The sequence below is a fragment of the Lepidochelys kempii genome, chromosome 3 (assembly GCF_965140265.1).
Source record: "Lepidochelys kempii isolate rLepKem1 chromosome 3, rLepKem1.hap2, whole genome shotgun sequence".
Lineage (NCBI taxonomy): Eukaryota > Metazoa > Chordata > Testudines > Cheloniidae > Lepidochelys > Lepidochelys kempii.
Window position 1 is genome coordinate 76590622 of NC_133258.1, and position 16817 is coordinate 76607438.

General features: G+C 38.7%; 1 protein-coding gene across 9 annotated transcripts in view; it reads right to left on the minus strand.

Annotated features, from left to right (window-relative positions):
- The window catches only part of ASCC3 (activating signal cointegrator 1 complex subunit 3), a 508597-nt gene that overhangs the window by 275269 nt on the left and 216511 nt on the right, over positions 1-16817 (minus strand). For all 9 annotated transcript variants that reach the window (XM_073336867.1, XM_073336864.1, XM_073336863.1 and 6 more), the window contains one exon: positions 515-691. In XM_073336867.1, coding sequence (XP_073192968.1) covers positions 515-691 — 177 coding nt within the window. The remainder of the gene's footprint in view (positions 1-514; positions 692-16817) is intronic.

Below are 16817 nucleotides of genomic sequence, written 5' to 3' on the forward strand. Positions count from 1 at the left end.
CTGAGTTGAGTGCTGTCACTTCTTATGTATCCTAACAGCAAAACAAACCAAATTCCATAATTTCCACCAAAGATAGGGACTGAAATGGGAGAACTAGACAGAACAATCTGCTTTGAAAACACACTTCACAACAAGATTTTGGTAAGGAAACTCACCAACTGATCATAATAACTGCTGTTTAATCAGGATAGAGCTTTGTTATCAAACACTCTGCTTAATGGGGAGAGTACAAAGGAGATAAATGGTGCTTAACCACAGTGAAAATTCTAAGTTCCAGTCTAAGTTATGCAAGATGGTACTATTCTGAAAATTTGGAAGTAACTTCTGAGCCCGGGTGTTTGTGAAGAGATCTACTTACAATGCATGAGGCTCCTGCACTAAAAGAATAATATAATCTGGAGTATTCAACCACTACCCAGATAGGTAGGAAGGCATTTATAAGCACACATGCTGGACTCCATAATTCTGTATAAATGTCCAAAAAACATCTTCCAGATTTTCCATAGTCATTTACCTTATTTGTTGTCTTAATTCCTATAAATGTCTGCCCAAGTGGTACAGGTCGAAAACGGCCATCGAAATAGAATAGTCCGATGTAGGGATTAACATGTAGAAATGTGGCAACATCGAGGTAATTAGGTAATGTAGCCGAAAGGCCCAAAATCCTGATCATGCTCTGTGTAGATTCAACCTATCAAAAAATTAAACAAATGACTTAGATATGAGTAAATAATCTGAGTTTTATAAATCAGATACAGAAAAGGATTAAAACATACCTTATAAAATAAGTGAGTCACACTATTTTTTCTTGCAAACAGCTAATAGTTTAATCATAAAGGAGGAGAACAGAACACAAGCTGGTGGTTCCTGTCTATTCTATACACCACATCTCCATTAAAACATTCTAATACCTCTTCTCATTAAAACATTTTACTTCACCCAATAAAGTTAATAGTTTTGTACTGCCATAAAAAAGTTGTATCTGTAATAACTGCAACATTTAAAAGGTCAATACAGGGTTTAGTTAAGGAAAAGATAATTAGGCTCCCTCACTCCAATTCAGACCACAAATGTGAGGTTTATGAACCGGAAGACAATACCAAGATAGCTGTTTAAATGGTATAATTAGGTTAATTCATTCTAACATTGCTGTCTGCCCTCTGAATTGATATACAGTCTCTATTGGAAAAAAATGTCTACTTATAACTATATAACAACTTTTTTAATGTAACGACATTATGTTTGAAATGTCTTGATCAGATACACTCACATAAGCGTTTGTTGCATGAGATATTTCTTTTCACATAAGAGTTTATATGTTACCTGTACTTGTAGAGAGAAACCATTTTCAAATATATATATATATTTTTTACTATTCTAGTTTAGTCTGCATAAACCTCAAACAATCTTTAAAGTAACAAACCATCATAAAATAATCACTTTTTAATTGTGCAATTTGTATCATCTCCTTTGCATTATGATTGCTTTTTGATACATAAATTTATTTTCTTCCCTATAAACAGTGCAGATTTTATGATTTTTGTAAGAAGAGTAAAACTGATGCAGAAAAATACAATTACATGCATTATTCTGTTGAGGAAATCCAAGCTAAGGAGAAATCTCTGATTCTACCTTCCATGGCAAATTGAGACAAATTTGCCAGAGATTCAATGCAGCAGACACATGACGACTTCCATTTTTCAAAGACAAGGCATGTTAAAGTTCCTCTCATGAGAGAGTGCATTCAAGAAAACAGAGCCTCTGAGAAACCAGAGTGGGAGAAAATGTTCAGCATTCTCCGTCATCTTCCTCTCCTCATCCCTCCTACCTCCTCACCTTTCCCCTTCATCTGTTCACATTCATGCTGTCACATTCCAGCTATTCTCATTTACACTCCAGTTTCTCCATAATAAAAAAAGATATTTAAGAAATTAACCTGATTTTTTTAAAAAAAGTATACTAATAAATAGAAAGACGACATCTAAGACTGGAACATGATAAAAGTGTATAAAATAAAGAATGAGACAGAAAAGGCTGACAGGCAGAATGGAAGTTCCCAGTTTTTTAACACAAGAATAAAGGAACATTACTCTGAAATTAAAAGGTGGGAAATTCAAAACCAATAAAGGAAATATTTTTTCACACAACACGTGATTAAAATGCAGACCTTGCTGCTATAGGAAGTCATTGAAGACGAGAACTTAACAGTATTCAAATAGGAATTGGATATTTATATGGATATCAAGAATATCCAGGAGTTATAATTCATGACAAAAATTCTGTGTTTTGGAGCATAGGTCAATCTCTAACTACTAAAGTCTATAATGAGACCTATGCAGGGGGCAGGTTATCCCATGTCTCCCTTCTGCTAGGTTCTTACATCTTCCTCTGAAGTATCTGGTTCTGGAACTATCAGAAACAGAATATATTGGTACAAATGGACATTGATTAAGTATGGTAATTCCTGTGTTCCTAAATATAGATATGAACTTGGCAAACGTAATGCTAATATTATTGGCATCTTCCCATTCCAACTTGTTTGCTATCAATCATGTTGTAATTAAACATAACACAAACTCTTCAAAACATGCCACTTGTCATTTGCATGTCTCTAAAGCACATAGCACACTTCTGGGGAGTTAAATAAATAAATAAATAATACCTCTCCACATCGAATCTTTCATCTGAACGTACTCTCCCGTCATCTATTTTTGGGTGTCCAGTCTCCATTTGAAACACTCACTCTTCAAAAGTGAACTTCACACCTTTCCTTTTCTATCTCTTTTGTCAACTCTGCTATTCGTTCTGACAGAATCTGATCCTTTCCGCACTGTCAGATGTCACTTAGGGCACGAAAAAGGCTCTGTCATACTTGTCTATCTTGGGACACTCTTTGCATGTCCTCAGTGCTGTAAGTCTCAAAACCTTTCCCCCTCTTTGGCCTGGTCTACACCTAAAAATTAGATTGACCTAGCTACATGGGTCAGGGTGGGGAAAAATTTCACACCCTGTGCAACCTAGTTAGGTTGACCTAACACCACTATAGACCCAGGTCAACAGAATAATTCTTCCATTACCTAGCTACTGCTTCTTGGAGAGGTAGACTAAATACATTGATGGAAAAAACCCTTTGGTCGATATAGGACGCATCGACATTATGGCACTACAGGGGCACAGCAGCAGCACCATAGCTGTGCTGCTATAGCCACTGTAGCGTACACATACCCTAAGTATCACTTCATGGAGGGATTCTTTCAGTCGGTATCTTTTAGGTCTTCTTCCAGCTGCCCAATGGCACACTTGCCATGACAGATATTAGATAAGTCTACGCAGGGTTAAAAATAATTGTGTAGATGTTCAGGCTTGGGCTGGACGCCAGGCTCTGAAACCTGGTGAGGAGGGAGGGTCTCAGAGCCCAGGCTCCAGCCCGAGCATATAAAGGGCTACTTTTAGCCCTGGCTACTTTTAGCCCAGGCTCCAGCCCGAGCATATAAAGGGCTACTTTTAGCCCAAATCACTTAACCTGGCCTCTGAGACTTGCTGCCATAGTTATTTGGTTTCTTGTACCGTTATTTTCATTCTAAACTCAGCCTGCTCTTCCCTTAGCTTTGCTACAACTGCTTCCTTTATTCTACAAAAGATGATACGGTAGAAGACTTTGTCTATCAGTGAAAGGAATGTAACACCTTTCAATTTAATATAATTACTTAGATCACCTTTCTTTTGGTATTTTGATCACAGTGCCATTTTTCTGGAGACTTTTCTTGGTCCCATACTTTATTGAAAAGTTCAGTACTTTTAATCAGTGGTCTCATCATCACAAGCTTTCAATGTGTGCCAGGTGACTGTCTTCATCTGCACCCATCCCAGGTTTTAACTTAAACTCTGCTCCGAGTCTCAGGACCACAAACGGTTAAACTGGCCGATGCTCTATCTAGTGCTTTGCCAAGTTTTCATTTTGTCCTTTACCATTTTTACTACCTACAACGTAGCTCAGGCTGCACTCAGAGTTTTGCATTATAATATGAAGGAGATTAATTTGTTGGATGAAGCATGTTTCTCTATTTGTTGGACGAAAAAGAAAGTACTTTGTGAAAATGCATGGAGTCTGTCACTGACAGTGAAAATATACTGTGTGAGCATTAAGAGTCAATGAAGAGATGTCCCATAAGTTGGTATTTCCTTGTTTTTTAGAGTTTGCATGGGTGAGATGTCACACACACAACCTTAAATCCTTTTGAATAAAGCTGTTTATGGAAAACTATACACACAAATACTTTATGCATGTGTGTGTGTATATGTGTGTGTACAGACACAGATTGCGAATATATATGTGCACATGCGCACACACAAATGTCCCATAAATATTAGACATGTGTATATACACGTGTGTATCTATACACACAATATGCATGTATATGTACATACATACATACATACACACACATACATAAAATGATTGTTGATGGAAAATTCCACACACACAGGACCTGTCCCCTAAGTAATCTAAATCCCTTATACTTCAGGGCATAATCCAATCACTAAAATGGGGTTAAGAAGAAAATTTCTTATATTCAGGTTGTCCTTTCATTGTCCTTAATAGGATTTCCTTCACCCCCATCCTCCCCGAAGCTCCTGGACATTAGCCACTGTCAAGGACATCACACCGTAAGTGATGGACCCCTGGGGCTTCTCTCAAATTCCCATGTTCCAAACTACTTGGGGCACCTTATATGAAAATTAGACTTTTGTCTCTAATGAGCTAATTTGGTCCTGTTGCTTATGCCTTAAATGGGATCATACCTGTTCATTAAATCAAATGCATTGGTATAGAGATGATGACAGTGTCAGAAAACAGGATTGTACATCCAGGCAGGGATTAATTAGTAGAAACATATGAAATGACAAAAACCACAGTCTGGTTTCTAGTAAAAAAAAACAAGAGTACTAAACAAGAAATAATATACAGGCCAGACTGCCTTTAAGCAAGACATTTTTTTCAGCTTCCCAGGAAATGAGTCCTTTTTTATTAACACAGTCACCGTGCAAATGTATGGAAGCACAATTTGTTAAAAATATTATGAAAAGTATGATAAAATCACAAGAACAAAGAACATATTAAAAACAATTATTTGTGTACAGTAAGATGCTTTCATTGCACTTTAATTTATTTCTCCAAAACAGCCTCTATTGCCCATATGGTCCAGTTTAAGCGGCTTATTTTACAGAATGTATACAGTATATTTGGATAGTTCATTTTGTGTGCATTTAAGTCAAAGAAAAAACATTACTCACGCAGCATATTGTTTTCACTCAGTCATTTTTATTTCTCAAACAAATTTGTTTCCTGAAGTCTTTGTACTATGCCAAATGTGATATCTTAAACAAATTGTATTTTTAAAGTTATCTGACCACCTTATAAATGTTCAACTGCAGAAGAGGTTTTGTTTTGGTCCTACCTGCCCACCAACTGAAAAACACTCCCTACTGCATAATAGCTCATTAGGTTTCCTTCAAATTTCCAAAACACACACCCACAACGCAGTACTTGGGACCTGGAAATATGAAGGAGATTTCATCCCAACAGCTGAGAGATTTCATCCCAATTTAAAAAGTTGTAAACCACGGATAATGGTTTAGACCACCATTATTGTGGTCTGAACCATAACTGCTTTGCTAGTGTGGCTTTAATTCCAAATAACGGACATAGATTTAATCTAAGGATATTGGTGCGGTAGAGTGGAAGTTTCACACTAGATACCTAATTAGTCTCTCTGAAATGCATGAAGGATGAACAAAGCGCCTGATTTTCTGCCTGATTATGTCCTATTCAAAGAAGCATCAAGTATGTCTTGAATATCAGGGCAGCAAAGGACTCAATCGTAGGGTGTTTTACATAAAGACAAAGCAAAGAAAGTGTGATGATGTCTTGATTAATGTGGAAGGATTAAATATTCTTGAGAAAAAAGAGAAGACACGCTTCTCAGGGGACATGAAGAGGAAAGATTCCTGATGCAGAGAGAGCCCAAACTTGAAAACCTGTGTACAGAGACCGTTACAACAAGCACAGTAATTGATCATCAAAAATACAAACATGCATAAGGAGAAATAGCTGTCAAGTGGTCAAAGTGTACTTATAAAGTGGTGTGGTAATGTGAGTGCAATGATCACAACTTGGATGATTAGGCAGTGGATGTGATCCACTCAATAGCATAGGAATACAGTAACATTAGCTAACTGATTGGTTCTCATAGAACACAATAAAGCACGAAGAACAGATGTGCACAGGGAGAACTCACACTTAGTCCTTTATTTGAGGTCACACAAAAAATCTCCAGAATAAGCAGCGGTTCAGACCTATAGCAGCATCGCCCACCCACTGCCTCGGGTCCCCGTTCTTAGGAACCTCAATAACTTTGACAGACTTTCATGTGTTGAGTAACACCTCTCCTTGGGGGGGGGGTCTAGGTTTATTAAAGTTTAAAAGGCAACGCAAGAACTCCCACCCAGCCTTCCAAGCCGATTCACAACCCTTTATGCAGCGTTCTTAGTCCCATCCCTGCTGCTTTCCTCTAGCAGATTTACTCTTCACACTACAGTCTTCTAGCTGGCTCCTGCTCCGTGCAGACTTGCATCCCCAGCCCTCTGTCTAAGAGCCAGGAAGAATCACTCTGTAGAATATCTCATTCAGTCCTCCTGCTCCCTGGAATCTCTCAACTTCCAGGACTTTCTAGCCAGAGATTCCCTCTCTCTCCTTTGACTGTACAGGTGTCTCTCTTATCTATACTCCATGCCTCATTTAGACACACACCTGCCTGTCATGTGACACTGCTTATTTTCTGCACCTGGGGAGTAGAGCTAATTGTGTCACACCTGAGGCTGGACCCATTTCCTCCTCAAGGGCTAGTCGCCTTGTGAAAAGGGAGATTTTACATTCAAAAGTCTTGCACCAAGAGAGGCCTCGGAGAAGAGACCCTGAGCAAGCAGGGTAAAGACTGCATAGGAGGAGATGTTATCCTCAATAGAGCCCCCGTCCCATCCTTTCTGCAGGAAGAGGTATATGAAAGCGTGTACCAGGCCCTTTAAGGCCCCCTGCTGGAGGCCCCATGACTCTACTGCAGCACATGTGGGTCTTCCATGCCTTTCTGGAGAGGTTTCATATGAAGTAGACAATAAAAGCCCAGCAGTCTTAATTAAAAGCACTGCAGGGGCATAAGTAGTTCAGTTCCTGGCTGGGACTGGTGCAGTAAGGAAGGGTGCTCCACTCTGGCCACAGAAGCTCAAGAGAACCAGAAATTGAGTTCTGGTTACATTTTGCTTTCTGCAAGGATAGAGTGGATCTGAGAACTGTAACTCCAAGGGAATGGGTGACAGGGCAGAGATCTGGTGGGAAGAAGACCAGGAAAAATAATATCAGCTAATGGAGGGAGTTAAAGGAAGCTGTATATAACCACTGTTCATGGGGTCTCTGGGTAGGGACCTGGAGTAGTGAACAGGCCCAGTTTCACCCACTGGCAACTGGGAAGTGGCCTCAGCCCTGAGAAGAGGACAAGAAAGGGCTGGAATTTAAAGGACTCGGGGAGGGGCTGAAGACCCTGGTAACAGCAGCTAGACAGTCTGGTGAACCCTTGGTTACCCCTCTCCCCTGGAAGGGGACTGACCTTGAGAAAGGACCTAGCTGGACGGCTGGGGCAGTGAGAACCAGTGAAGATAAGAGTCTCCAGGGAGAAAGCCCTAGGGGCAGTGCTCTATAGCAGGGCAGCTGAAGGACCTAAAGTTAGCCCGGAAGAGGCTGAGAACTGAGCCCAGAGACAGGAATGAAGACACTAACAAGGGCACAATGATAGTCCTCGTTGGATCTTTTTTTACCCAGGAAGGGGTTCATTCATGCATATTAACTGTGCGTAACTTGGCTGGACAGCTGAGCCACTGAAAACCTGCCTAGTGAGAACAGCAGCCGACAGGAGGTGCCAGACCCAAGAAAGATTGCAGCATTGTACCTAGCTGACAGAAGGAGCTCATGAGAGGTGAGTGACCCATCACAGGGAACAAATTATAGTTTAAAAACCTGTGCTGGATATGCCTGATGCTAATAACTCTTCAGAAGCATAAAGTGTGAACTGATTTCAAATCAATTCCATTTTTCTCTATTTAAACAACTCTTTTGGTCTTGAAATAAGACCAGTAGGCATTTGCTGATATACTAGTTCTGCTGCTTGTTCACAGGCACCAGCAAGATGACATCATGTTAATCTGGAAGTCTACTTGCATTCTTTTCTTCTAATCCATAAAGAAACTGAGATCTAGACAAGTTAATACTATATATTAATTTTCCTAAGGCCCTTAAAGTAAGAAAATATTAGCTTCAAAATGCACTTGTGGGTTCCTTTAATTCAACACACAGTAAAACTACATCAAGCATTTAACAAAAACACTTCATGTTAACTCTGGAACAACGTACTGTCTTGCACATCAAATATAGTTCTGTGCTATATATAGACCATGGTTTCTGAGCAAACCAATAAACCCATGTCTTCAAACTATACCATTTTAGCTTGAAAATACCAGTTGTAATCTGCAAGGCTTCACTGGTGACACCATTGTAAATTTAACATTTCAGTTAAAATTTATTCATCCGGCAAATATGTTAGTTTGATCTCTAATTAGAAGATAGGAAAAAATCTGTCCTGCATTCTAACTCCATATGAAACTCAAATGGGAGGGTTAACATTGATGCAAGCATAATTCAAAGCATCAAACATAATTAATGGAATTTCCTTTTCTACATAAAAGAATGCTTAAAATATCTGAAAGTTAAAGTTTTTAGCGTGATGATTTTCTTCTGTTTCATGTACATTAACCCATAAAAATATTGGAAAGTTCTGAAATAAATCCACAGGTAAATTCTGGGGGTTTATTTTGCTTAAATATGAAGATATAAACAAAATACTCATTGAAATACTGTTAATAATCTAGTTTAAAGCCACAAGTGACAGAATATTCAACATTAAATTGGATGCTTTTTAAAATCATCCCTCAGTATGTCAGTGTTCTCCAATACACACATCACAGTATGTTCAATCAGATTTCTCTGATTTTTCTGTATTGTCAACAGTATTTAAAGTAGACAGAGTAGGAGCCTCGACTAGGAATTTCATTGGCTTCATGAAGTTTGTTAGGTTATCAAGATTATTTTTCAGGGTTGGGGTGGGTCAGTTCACATCTTTGTTATTGTCAATGATGTGGTACATTGTATGGACTGTTACATTAAAGTTAATCACTATTGGGCATCCCCAAGAGCAAGCAACCTAAATCCTGATCTAAAAGAAGGAAAACAGGTAAGAGAGAACCATTTAAGCACTGGGTCAAAAAAAACAAAAACAAAACCACACCACACCAGATTCCTCCCCCAAAAGTGTTCTCAGCACTCAAGGTTAGGACCAGAACTAGAACTGCTTTTAAAAATAAAAGGGAAGCAGGAGGTTGGGGTGGAGGTTGGAGTACAAAATATCTCAAAAAAACATCTTGGCAGATTAACATCAAATTTACACAAAACAGTCCCATGTGCAAAGAGGTCTGCATGTGAGCTCTTCAACAGAAACTAATCCTTCCTCTACTGAAATAAATGTAGAGTTTAACATAAGGCTTATTAATTAAAAATACCTTAATTATGGAACCAGTTGCTCTACAGTATAATAAAAGTAATTAGAAAAGTCAATATTTGTCAGCCATAGGAAACTCAGAAAATGTGTGGCAACTGATGGAAAATTTTGACTTTTTAGTAACAGCCACTGTACCAAAACTTTCATATAAAATCAGCAATACAATAAAATATGACTCATTGTTTCCTTTCATCGTGCCCTTTCCCTGTGCCTTGGAATCCCTCTTTGATCATGTACCAAGATGCTTTGCTCACATCTAACTCTTTCCTAAAAACTCACTTTGATCCACTTGCCTTCCACCACTAGCTTTCCACCACTCTGCCCTTCTATTCATAGAAAATACTACAAACTTTTTTTTAAATAAGTAAAGAACCAGGGAGCAACAAGAAGTGTGCTCAACCTAAACAAGCCAAATTCCTTGACAGTCATCACTCTCCTTGCTCAACTACTTTGTGCTTGTATATGTAATCTGAATTGAAGGCTATTTGGGTCATAAGCTATCTGTAAAGTATCATGCATGCTTATAGTTCTTTATAAATACAATACACTACTACTACCCAGGAGATGCAGCGTGGCCAACCTAATGCTGTTGTGGTAATTGTAAAAGGCCAGAGGAAAAAAGTTAACTGTATATCCTTTTCTCCTCCTCCTCTTTCTGCTGTAATTATAGCTTTATCCTTTCAGTGATTTATATCCAGATGTGAACTTTATTTTTTTCTAATGATTTACAGATTTTTTTTAGAATGTGGGAATCAAAACTGATTGTATATTTTGTGTACTGTGTCTTCATTTGTAATCTCTGAAGTGTTAATTTGTGTTTATGTTTGCCCGTGTATGTTTTTAAAAGTCTGCCTTAACGCCCATTTGCATATTTTATATACATACACTGCATAAAAATTCATATTTTGGTGTTCCTGTGTCATTCATCGTTTTTATTACAGTTGTGCCTAGAAAGTCTCTGACCCCATCGTACTAAGCACTGGGCACACCTTTACTACTAAAATTGCTTGAGTGTCCCAAATCTAAACATTTCTAAAATAATGAAAGTTATTTTTAGAAATGTAATTTAGAATCTAAACCAGTTGACCTTGGTATTCACTTTAAATGTGTTCTTCATTTTACCGAAACATGTCCTTGAAGAATTTATTCTTAGGGTTTAGATGGAGGATGTCTTCAATGATCTTGAGCTAAAGATCTCACATAAGAAAAATCTGCAATAAAACCTCAACAGTTACAAGATTTCCTTTTGAGGAATAAACAGCAATCTTGTTTGTGTGTCCAGTTCTTTAAAGGATTCACTGTGCCTTATCAGTTTGATAAACAGGCTGTTATAACACTTCAGAAACAGGATTAGGTCAAGGAATAAAGCTGTTTTATATATGTATCTAATTCAAAGGAAACTACAATTCTGTTGGGGAAAGTGACAGCACATCTTCTCTTCGTTTAGTCAATACTGTCATAGAATCATAGAACCACAGAAATGGAAGGTACCTCAAGAGGTCATCTAGTCCAGTCCCCTGCACTTTATCTAGACCATCCTTGACAGGTGTTTGTTTAACCTGCTCTTAAAAATCTCCAATGATGGAGATTCCACAACCTCCCTAGGCAATTTATTCCAGTGCTTAACTAACCTGACACTTAAGAATTTTTTCCTAATGTCCAACCTAAAGCATCCTGTGACACACTGTACCTCGAGGGAACACTCATCCTTATAATATGATTGTGTGGTATCCAATGCAAAGTTTGTCATATTGGTTGTCTTTGGAAGGCTCATGATGCACGAAGCATTGTTATAGTAATGTTATAGGTTGCAATTTCACATAAGTAGTTATGAGGCTGAAAATGTGTCCTCATGGCTTAAAATAAGCCCAGGCAAAACACCCTAGGAGCAGAGGGGCAGTTCACACCGCATCAGGGCTTGTATGGGACAAACCTAGCCCAACCTCACAGGAACAAAGGACACTGTCCTAGACAGCAACAAAGGATCTGTTGGACTCTTGAATGAGTTACCCCCCCACCCCGTTCCCTTGGTTAGTTTATGACTACGATGAGGTAATGCTCACCTTACTCTGAAGGGAGGGGCAAAGCCAAGATGGAAGAAAGAACATGATAAAAAGGAAAGACATTTGCCATGCTCTCACTCTTCCACCTCCAACTACAGACACCACCACCAAGCAACTGAAGAGCTGATCAAAGGGGAGAGCCTGGCTGAAGGGCAACCAGCCAGCCTATGGTGAGAAGCATCTAAGTTTGTAAGGGCACTGAAAGTGTTAAGATCAGCTTAGACTGTGTTTTGCTTTTATTTCATTTGACCAAATCTGACTTCTTGTGCTTTGACTTATAATCACTTAAAATCTAGCTTTCTAGTTAATAAACTTGTTTGTTTATTCTACCTGAAGCAGTGTGTTTGGTTTGAAGTATGTCAGAGACTCCCCTTGGGATTACAAGCCCGGTGCATATAAATGTCTTTGTTAAACTGACGAACTAATATAAGCTTGCAGTGTCCAGTGGGCATAACTGTACACTGCAAGATGGAGATTCCTATGGTTGTGTCTGGGACCAGAGATATTGGCTAGTGTCATTCAGCAATCCAAGCAGCAGCCAGACGAAAGTGCTCACTCATGTAGCTGGGAGCAACTTACATGCTAGGGGATGTGTGTGAATAGCCCAGGAGTGGGGGTTCTCACAGCAGAGCAGGACAAGACTGGCTCCCAGAGTCAAGGATTGCAGTGACCTAGCAGATCACCAGTCCAGATAACACCAGGGGAACATTACACACCCTTTGCTGCAATTTAAGACAACTGCTTCTTGTCCTATCCTCAGAGATTAAGGTGAACAATTTTTCTCCCTCCTCCTTGTAAAAACCATTTATGTACTTGAAAACTGTTATCAGGTCCTCTCTCAGTCTTCTCTTCTCCAGACTAAACAAATCGATTTTTTTTTTCAATTTTCCCTCACAGGTAATGTTTTATAGACTTAATTTTTTTGTTGCTCTTCTCTGGACTTTCTCCAATTTGTCCACATCTTTCCTGAAATGTGGCTCCCAAAACAGGACACAGTACTCCAGTTGAGGCCCGATCAGTGCAGAGTAGAACAGAACAATTACTTCTTGTTTCTTGTTTAAAACACTCCTGCTAATATATCTCAGAATGTTTGCTTTTGTTGCAAGTGTTACACTGTTTACTCACTGTAACCCCCAGATCCCCTTCTGCAGTACTCCTTTCTATTTCCCATTTTGTATGTGTGCAACTGATTGCTCCTTCTTAAGTGGAGTACTTTGCATTTGTCTTTATTGAATTTCATCTTATTTTCTTCAGACCATTTCTCCCGTTTTTCCAGATAATTTTGAATTTTAATCCTAACCTCCAAAGCACTTGCAACCTCTCCCATCTTGGTATTGTCCACAAAGTTTATAAGTGTATGCTGTATGCCATAATCTAAATCATTGAAGAAGATGTTAAACAAAACTGGACCCAGAACTGATCCCCGTGGGACCCCATTCTAGGTGCACTTCCAGCTTGACTGTTAACCACTGATAACTACTCTCTGGGCATGGTTTTCCAACCAGTTATGCACACACTTTATAGTAACTCCATCTAGGTTATATTTCCCTTGTTTATAAGAAGGTCATTCAATCAAAAGCCAAAATATACCAAAAGTACTGCTTCCCCACTATCCACAAAGTTTGTTATCCTGTCAAAGAAAGCTATTATGTTGGTTTGACATGATTTGTTCTTGACAAAGTCATGCTGTTATTTATCACCTTATTATCTTCTAGGTATTTGCAAACTGATTGCTTATTTGTTCCATTATCTTTCCTGGTACTGAAGTTAAGCTGACTGGTCTGTAATTCCCTGGGTTATCCTTATTCCCCTTTTCATAGATTGGCACTATATTTTCCTTATTCCAGTCCTCTGAAATCTCTTCTGTCTTCCATGAGCTTTCGAAGATAATCAATAATAGCTCAGATACCTCCTCAGTCAGCTCCTTGAGTATACTAGGATGTATTTCATCAGGCCCTGGTGACGTGAAAACATCTAACTTGCCTAAATAATTTTTATCTTGTTCCATCCCTATTTTCATTTTTACTGGCATTCTCTGAGTTAGATATCCAATTGCTACTAACCTTTTTGGAAAAAAAAAAAAAAGCCATTTAACACTTTTTCCATTTCCACATTTTCTATTATTGTTTCCCCCACCTCGCAGAGTAATGGCCTACTCTGTCTTTTGTCTTACCCTTGCTTCTAATATATTTACAGAATCTTTTCTTGTTACCCTTTATATCTCTAGCTAGTTTAATCTCATTTCGTGCCTTGGCCTTTTTTAATTTTGTCCTTATATATTTGTGGGGGTCTTTTTATATTCATCCTTTGTAATCTGACCGAGTTTCCACTTCCTGTGAGACTCTTTTTTCAGATCATTGAAGATCTCCTGGTTAAGCCAGAGTGGTCTCTTGCCATACTTCCTATATTTCTTATGCAGTGGGATATCTTGCTCTTATGCCCTTAATTATGTCTCTCTGAAAAACTGCCAACTCTCTCAAACTGTTTTATTCCCCTTAGACTTGCTTCCTATTGGATCTTATCTACCAACTCCTTGAGTTTGCTAAAGTCTGCCTTCTTGAAATCCATGATTTTTATTAAAAAGAAAAGGAGTACTTGTGGCACCTTAGAGACTAACCAATTTATTTGAGCATAAGCTTTCGTGAGCTACAGCTCACTTCATCGGATGCATCCGATGAAGTGAGCTGTAGCTCACGAAAGCTTATGCTCAAATAAATTGATTAGTCTCTAAGGTGCCACAAGTACTCCTTTTCTTTTTGCGAATACAGACTAACACGGCTGTTACTCTGAAACCTATGATTTTTATTGTGTTATTTTCCCTTCTACCATTCCTTAGAATCATGAACTCTACCATTTCATGATCACTTTCACCCAAATTGCCCTCCACTTTCAAATTCTCAACCAGTTCCTTCCTATTTGTCAAAATCAAATCTAGAAGAGCATCTCCCCTAGTATCTTTCTCCATCTACTGAACTAAAAAAATGTCTCCAATACATTTCAAGAACTTTTTAGATAATCTGTGCCCTGCTGTATTATTTTCCCAACAGATGTCTGAGTAGCTGGAGTCCCCCCGCAACACCACCAAGTCGTGTGCTTTGGATGATATTGTTAGTTGTTTAAAAAAAGCCTCATCCACCTATTCTTCCTGGTTGATGATCTGTAGTAGACCCCTACCATGACATCACCCTTGGGTTTGTTTTTGGGTTTTTTTTTTACCCCTTTTATCCTTACCCAGACACTTTAAACAAGTGTGTCTCTTATTTCCATCTTAATCTTGGTACAAGTACATACATTTTTAATATAAGGCAACACCTCCTCCCTTTTTTCCCTACCTGTCCTTCCTGACCAAGCTGTACCCATCTATACACATATTCCAATTCCATGCTTATTGTCCCACCAAGTTCTGTTTGCCATCTGTGTCATAGTTATGTTTATTTATTGGTATTTCAAGTTCCTCCTGTTTATTCCCTACATTTCTTGCATTGATATACAGACATCTAAGATGCTGATTTGATTCCCCACCCCCCACTTTCTAGTCTCTCGTCTTTCCTTTATCCCTGCTATAATGGCCAATGCTCTCCCCAGATTCCGACACCATATCTTTTTATAAGTGTATGACACACTATACTTATATAAAAAGAGATGTAAATATTAGCCACCCGTTGCTGAACACCCTTCTCCAGCACTATCTGCTCTTATGCTCACACTTGATCCTTTATAACTGATATGTACTTTATAGTGTAGATTGCTCAGAGTAGATAGGTCTTTCTTTCTTATTGTGTCGTTAAATCAACATCACATTATATTATTATTTGTATTCCTATAGTGCCTAAGAGTTCTATTCATGGACCAGAACTCCACTGTGCTAGACACTGTGCAAACACAGAATAAAAAGAAGGTCCCTGAACATAAGAACGGCCAGACTGGGTCTGACAAAAGGTCCATCTAGCCCAGTACCCTGTCTTCTGAAAGTGGCCAATGCCAGGTGCCCCAGAGGGAATGAAGAAGAACAGGTAATCATCAAGTGATTCATCCCCTCACCCATTCCCAGCTTCTGGCAAACAGAGACTGGGGACACCATTCCTGCCCATCGTGGCTAATAGCCATTGATGAACCTATCCTCCATGAACTTATCTAGTTCTTTTTTGAACCCTTAAGAAGCTTACAATTTAAGATTGCCCCAAGAAGCTTACAATTTAAGTAGACAGACAACATCCTGTGAGACTATGGAAAGTCTACGGGAAGACTCATTTTATCTGCCTTCCATACTTCTCACTAAATTTCATATTCTTAGCAAGTTTCCCGTTTTCACCTATTAAGACACTGTATTCCTAGAATTAAGATTGATAAAAACAGAATGCATCTCTCATGCATCATTTAATTTTGTCATTGAATTAAACAAGGCAGACATCACTACACTTTATACAAATTAATCTTTGATGTATGGTTAGGATGCTAGCCTGGGACTTAGGAGAGCTGGGTTCATCTCCCTGCTACCACTTACTTAGTTTCTCTGTGCCTCAGTTCCCTGTCTGTAAAATGGGAATGGTACTTTCCTACCAGGGGAGTTGTGAGAATAAATACATTAAAACTTATGAACTGCTCAGACACTACAGTAATTGAGCCTTGCTAGACACACCTAATCTGGATTTAAATGCCTCCGATTGTCATTCCTCATACAGGTTTCTGTCCTGGGCAGCTCAGTTATGCATCTATAAAGCATTATCTTACCGCGCAAATTGAAGATATTAATGAACACCCAAGATACAAAGCGCACAGGTGGAAAATCTTTAGTTTGACTGCTACCTGAAAGGAGTCCTATAGGTATTAATGCTGTAACCAAAACACACACTTGTTCGTTCCAGCTCATGTTTATGGCACTCTGACAATGCAGTAATATGGTCCATAGAAATGCCTAGATTAGATATAGGGCTTGTCTACATGGGACAGTTTTACCGGTTATATACTTATACTTATCTTATTCAAGTATAAATGTGTCTTTTTCTGGTGTAGCTTAAACCTCTTCCCAAGCAGCACAAAAAGAAAAAAGAAAAAGAAAACTGTTACTATTTGCTGCTGTGGAGACAAAGAA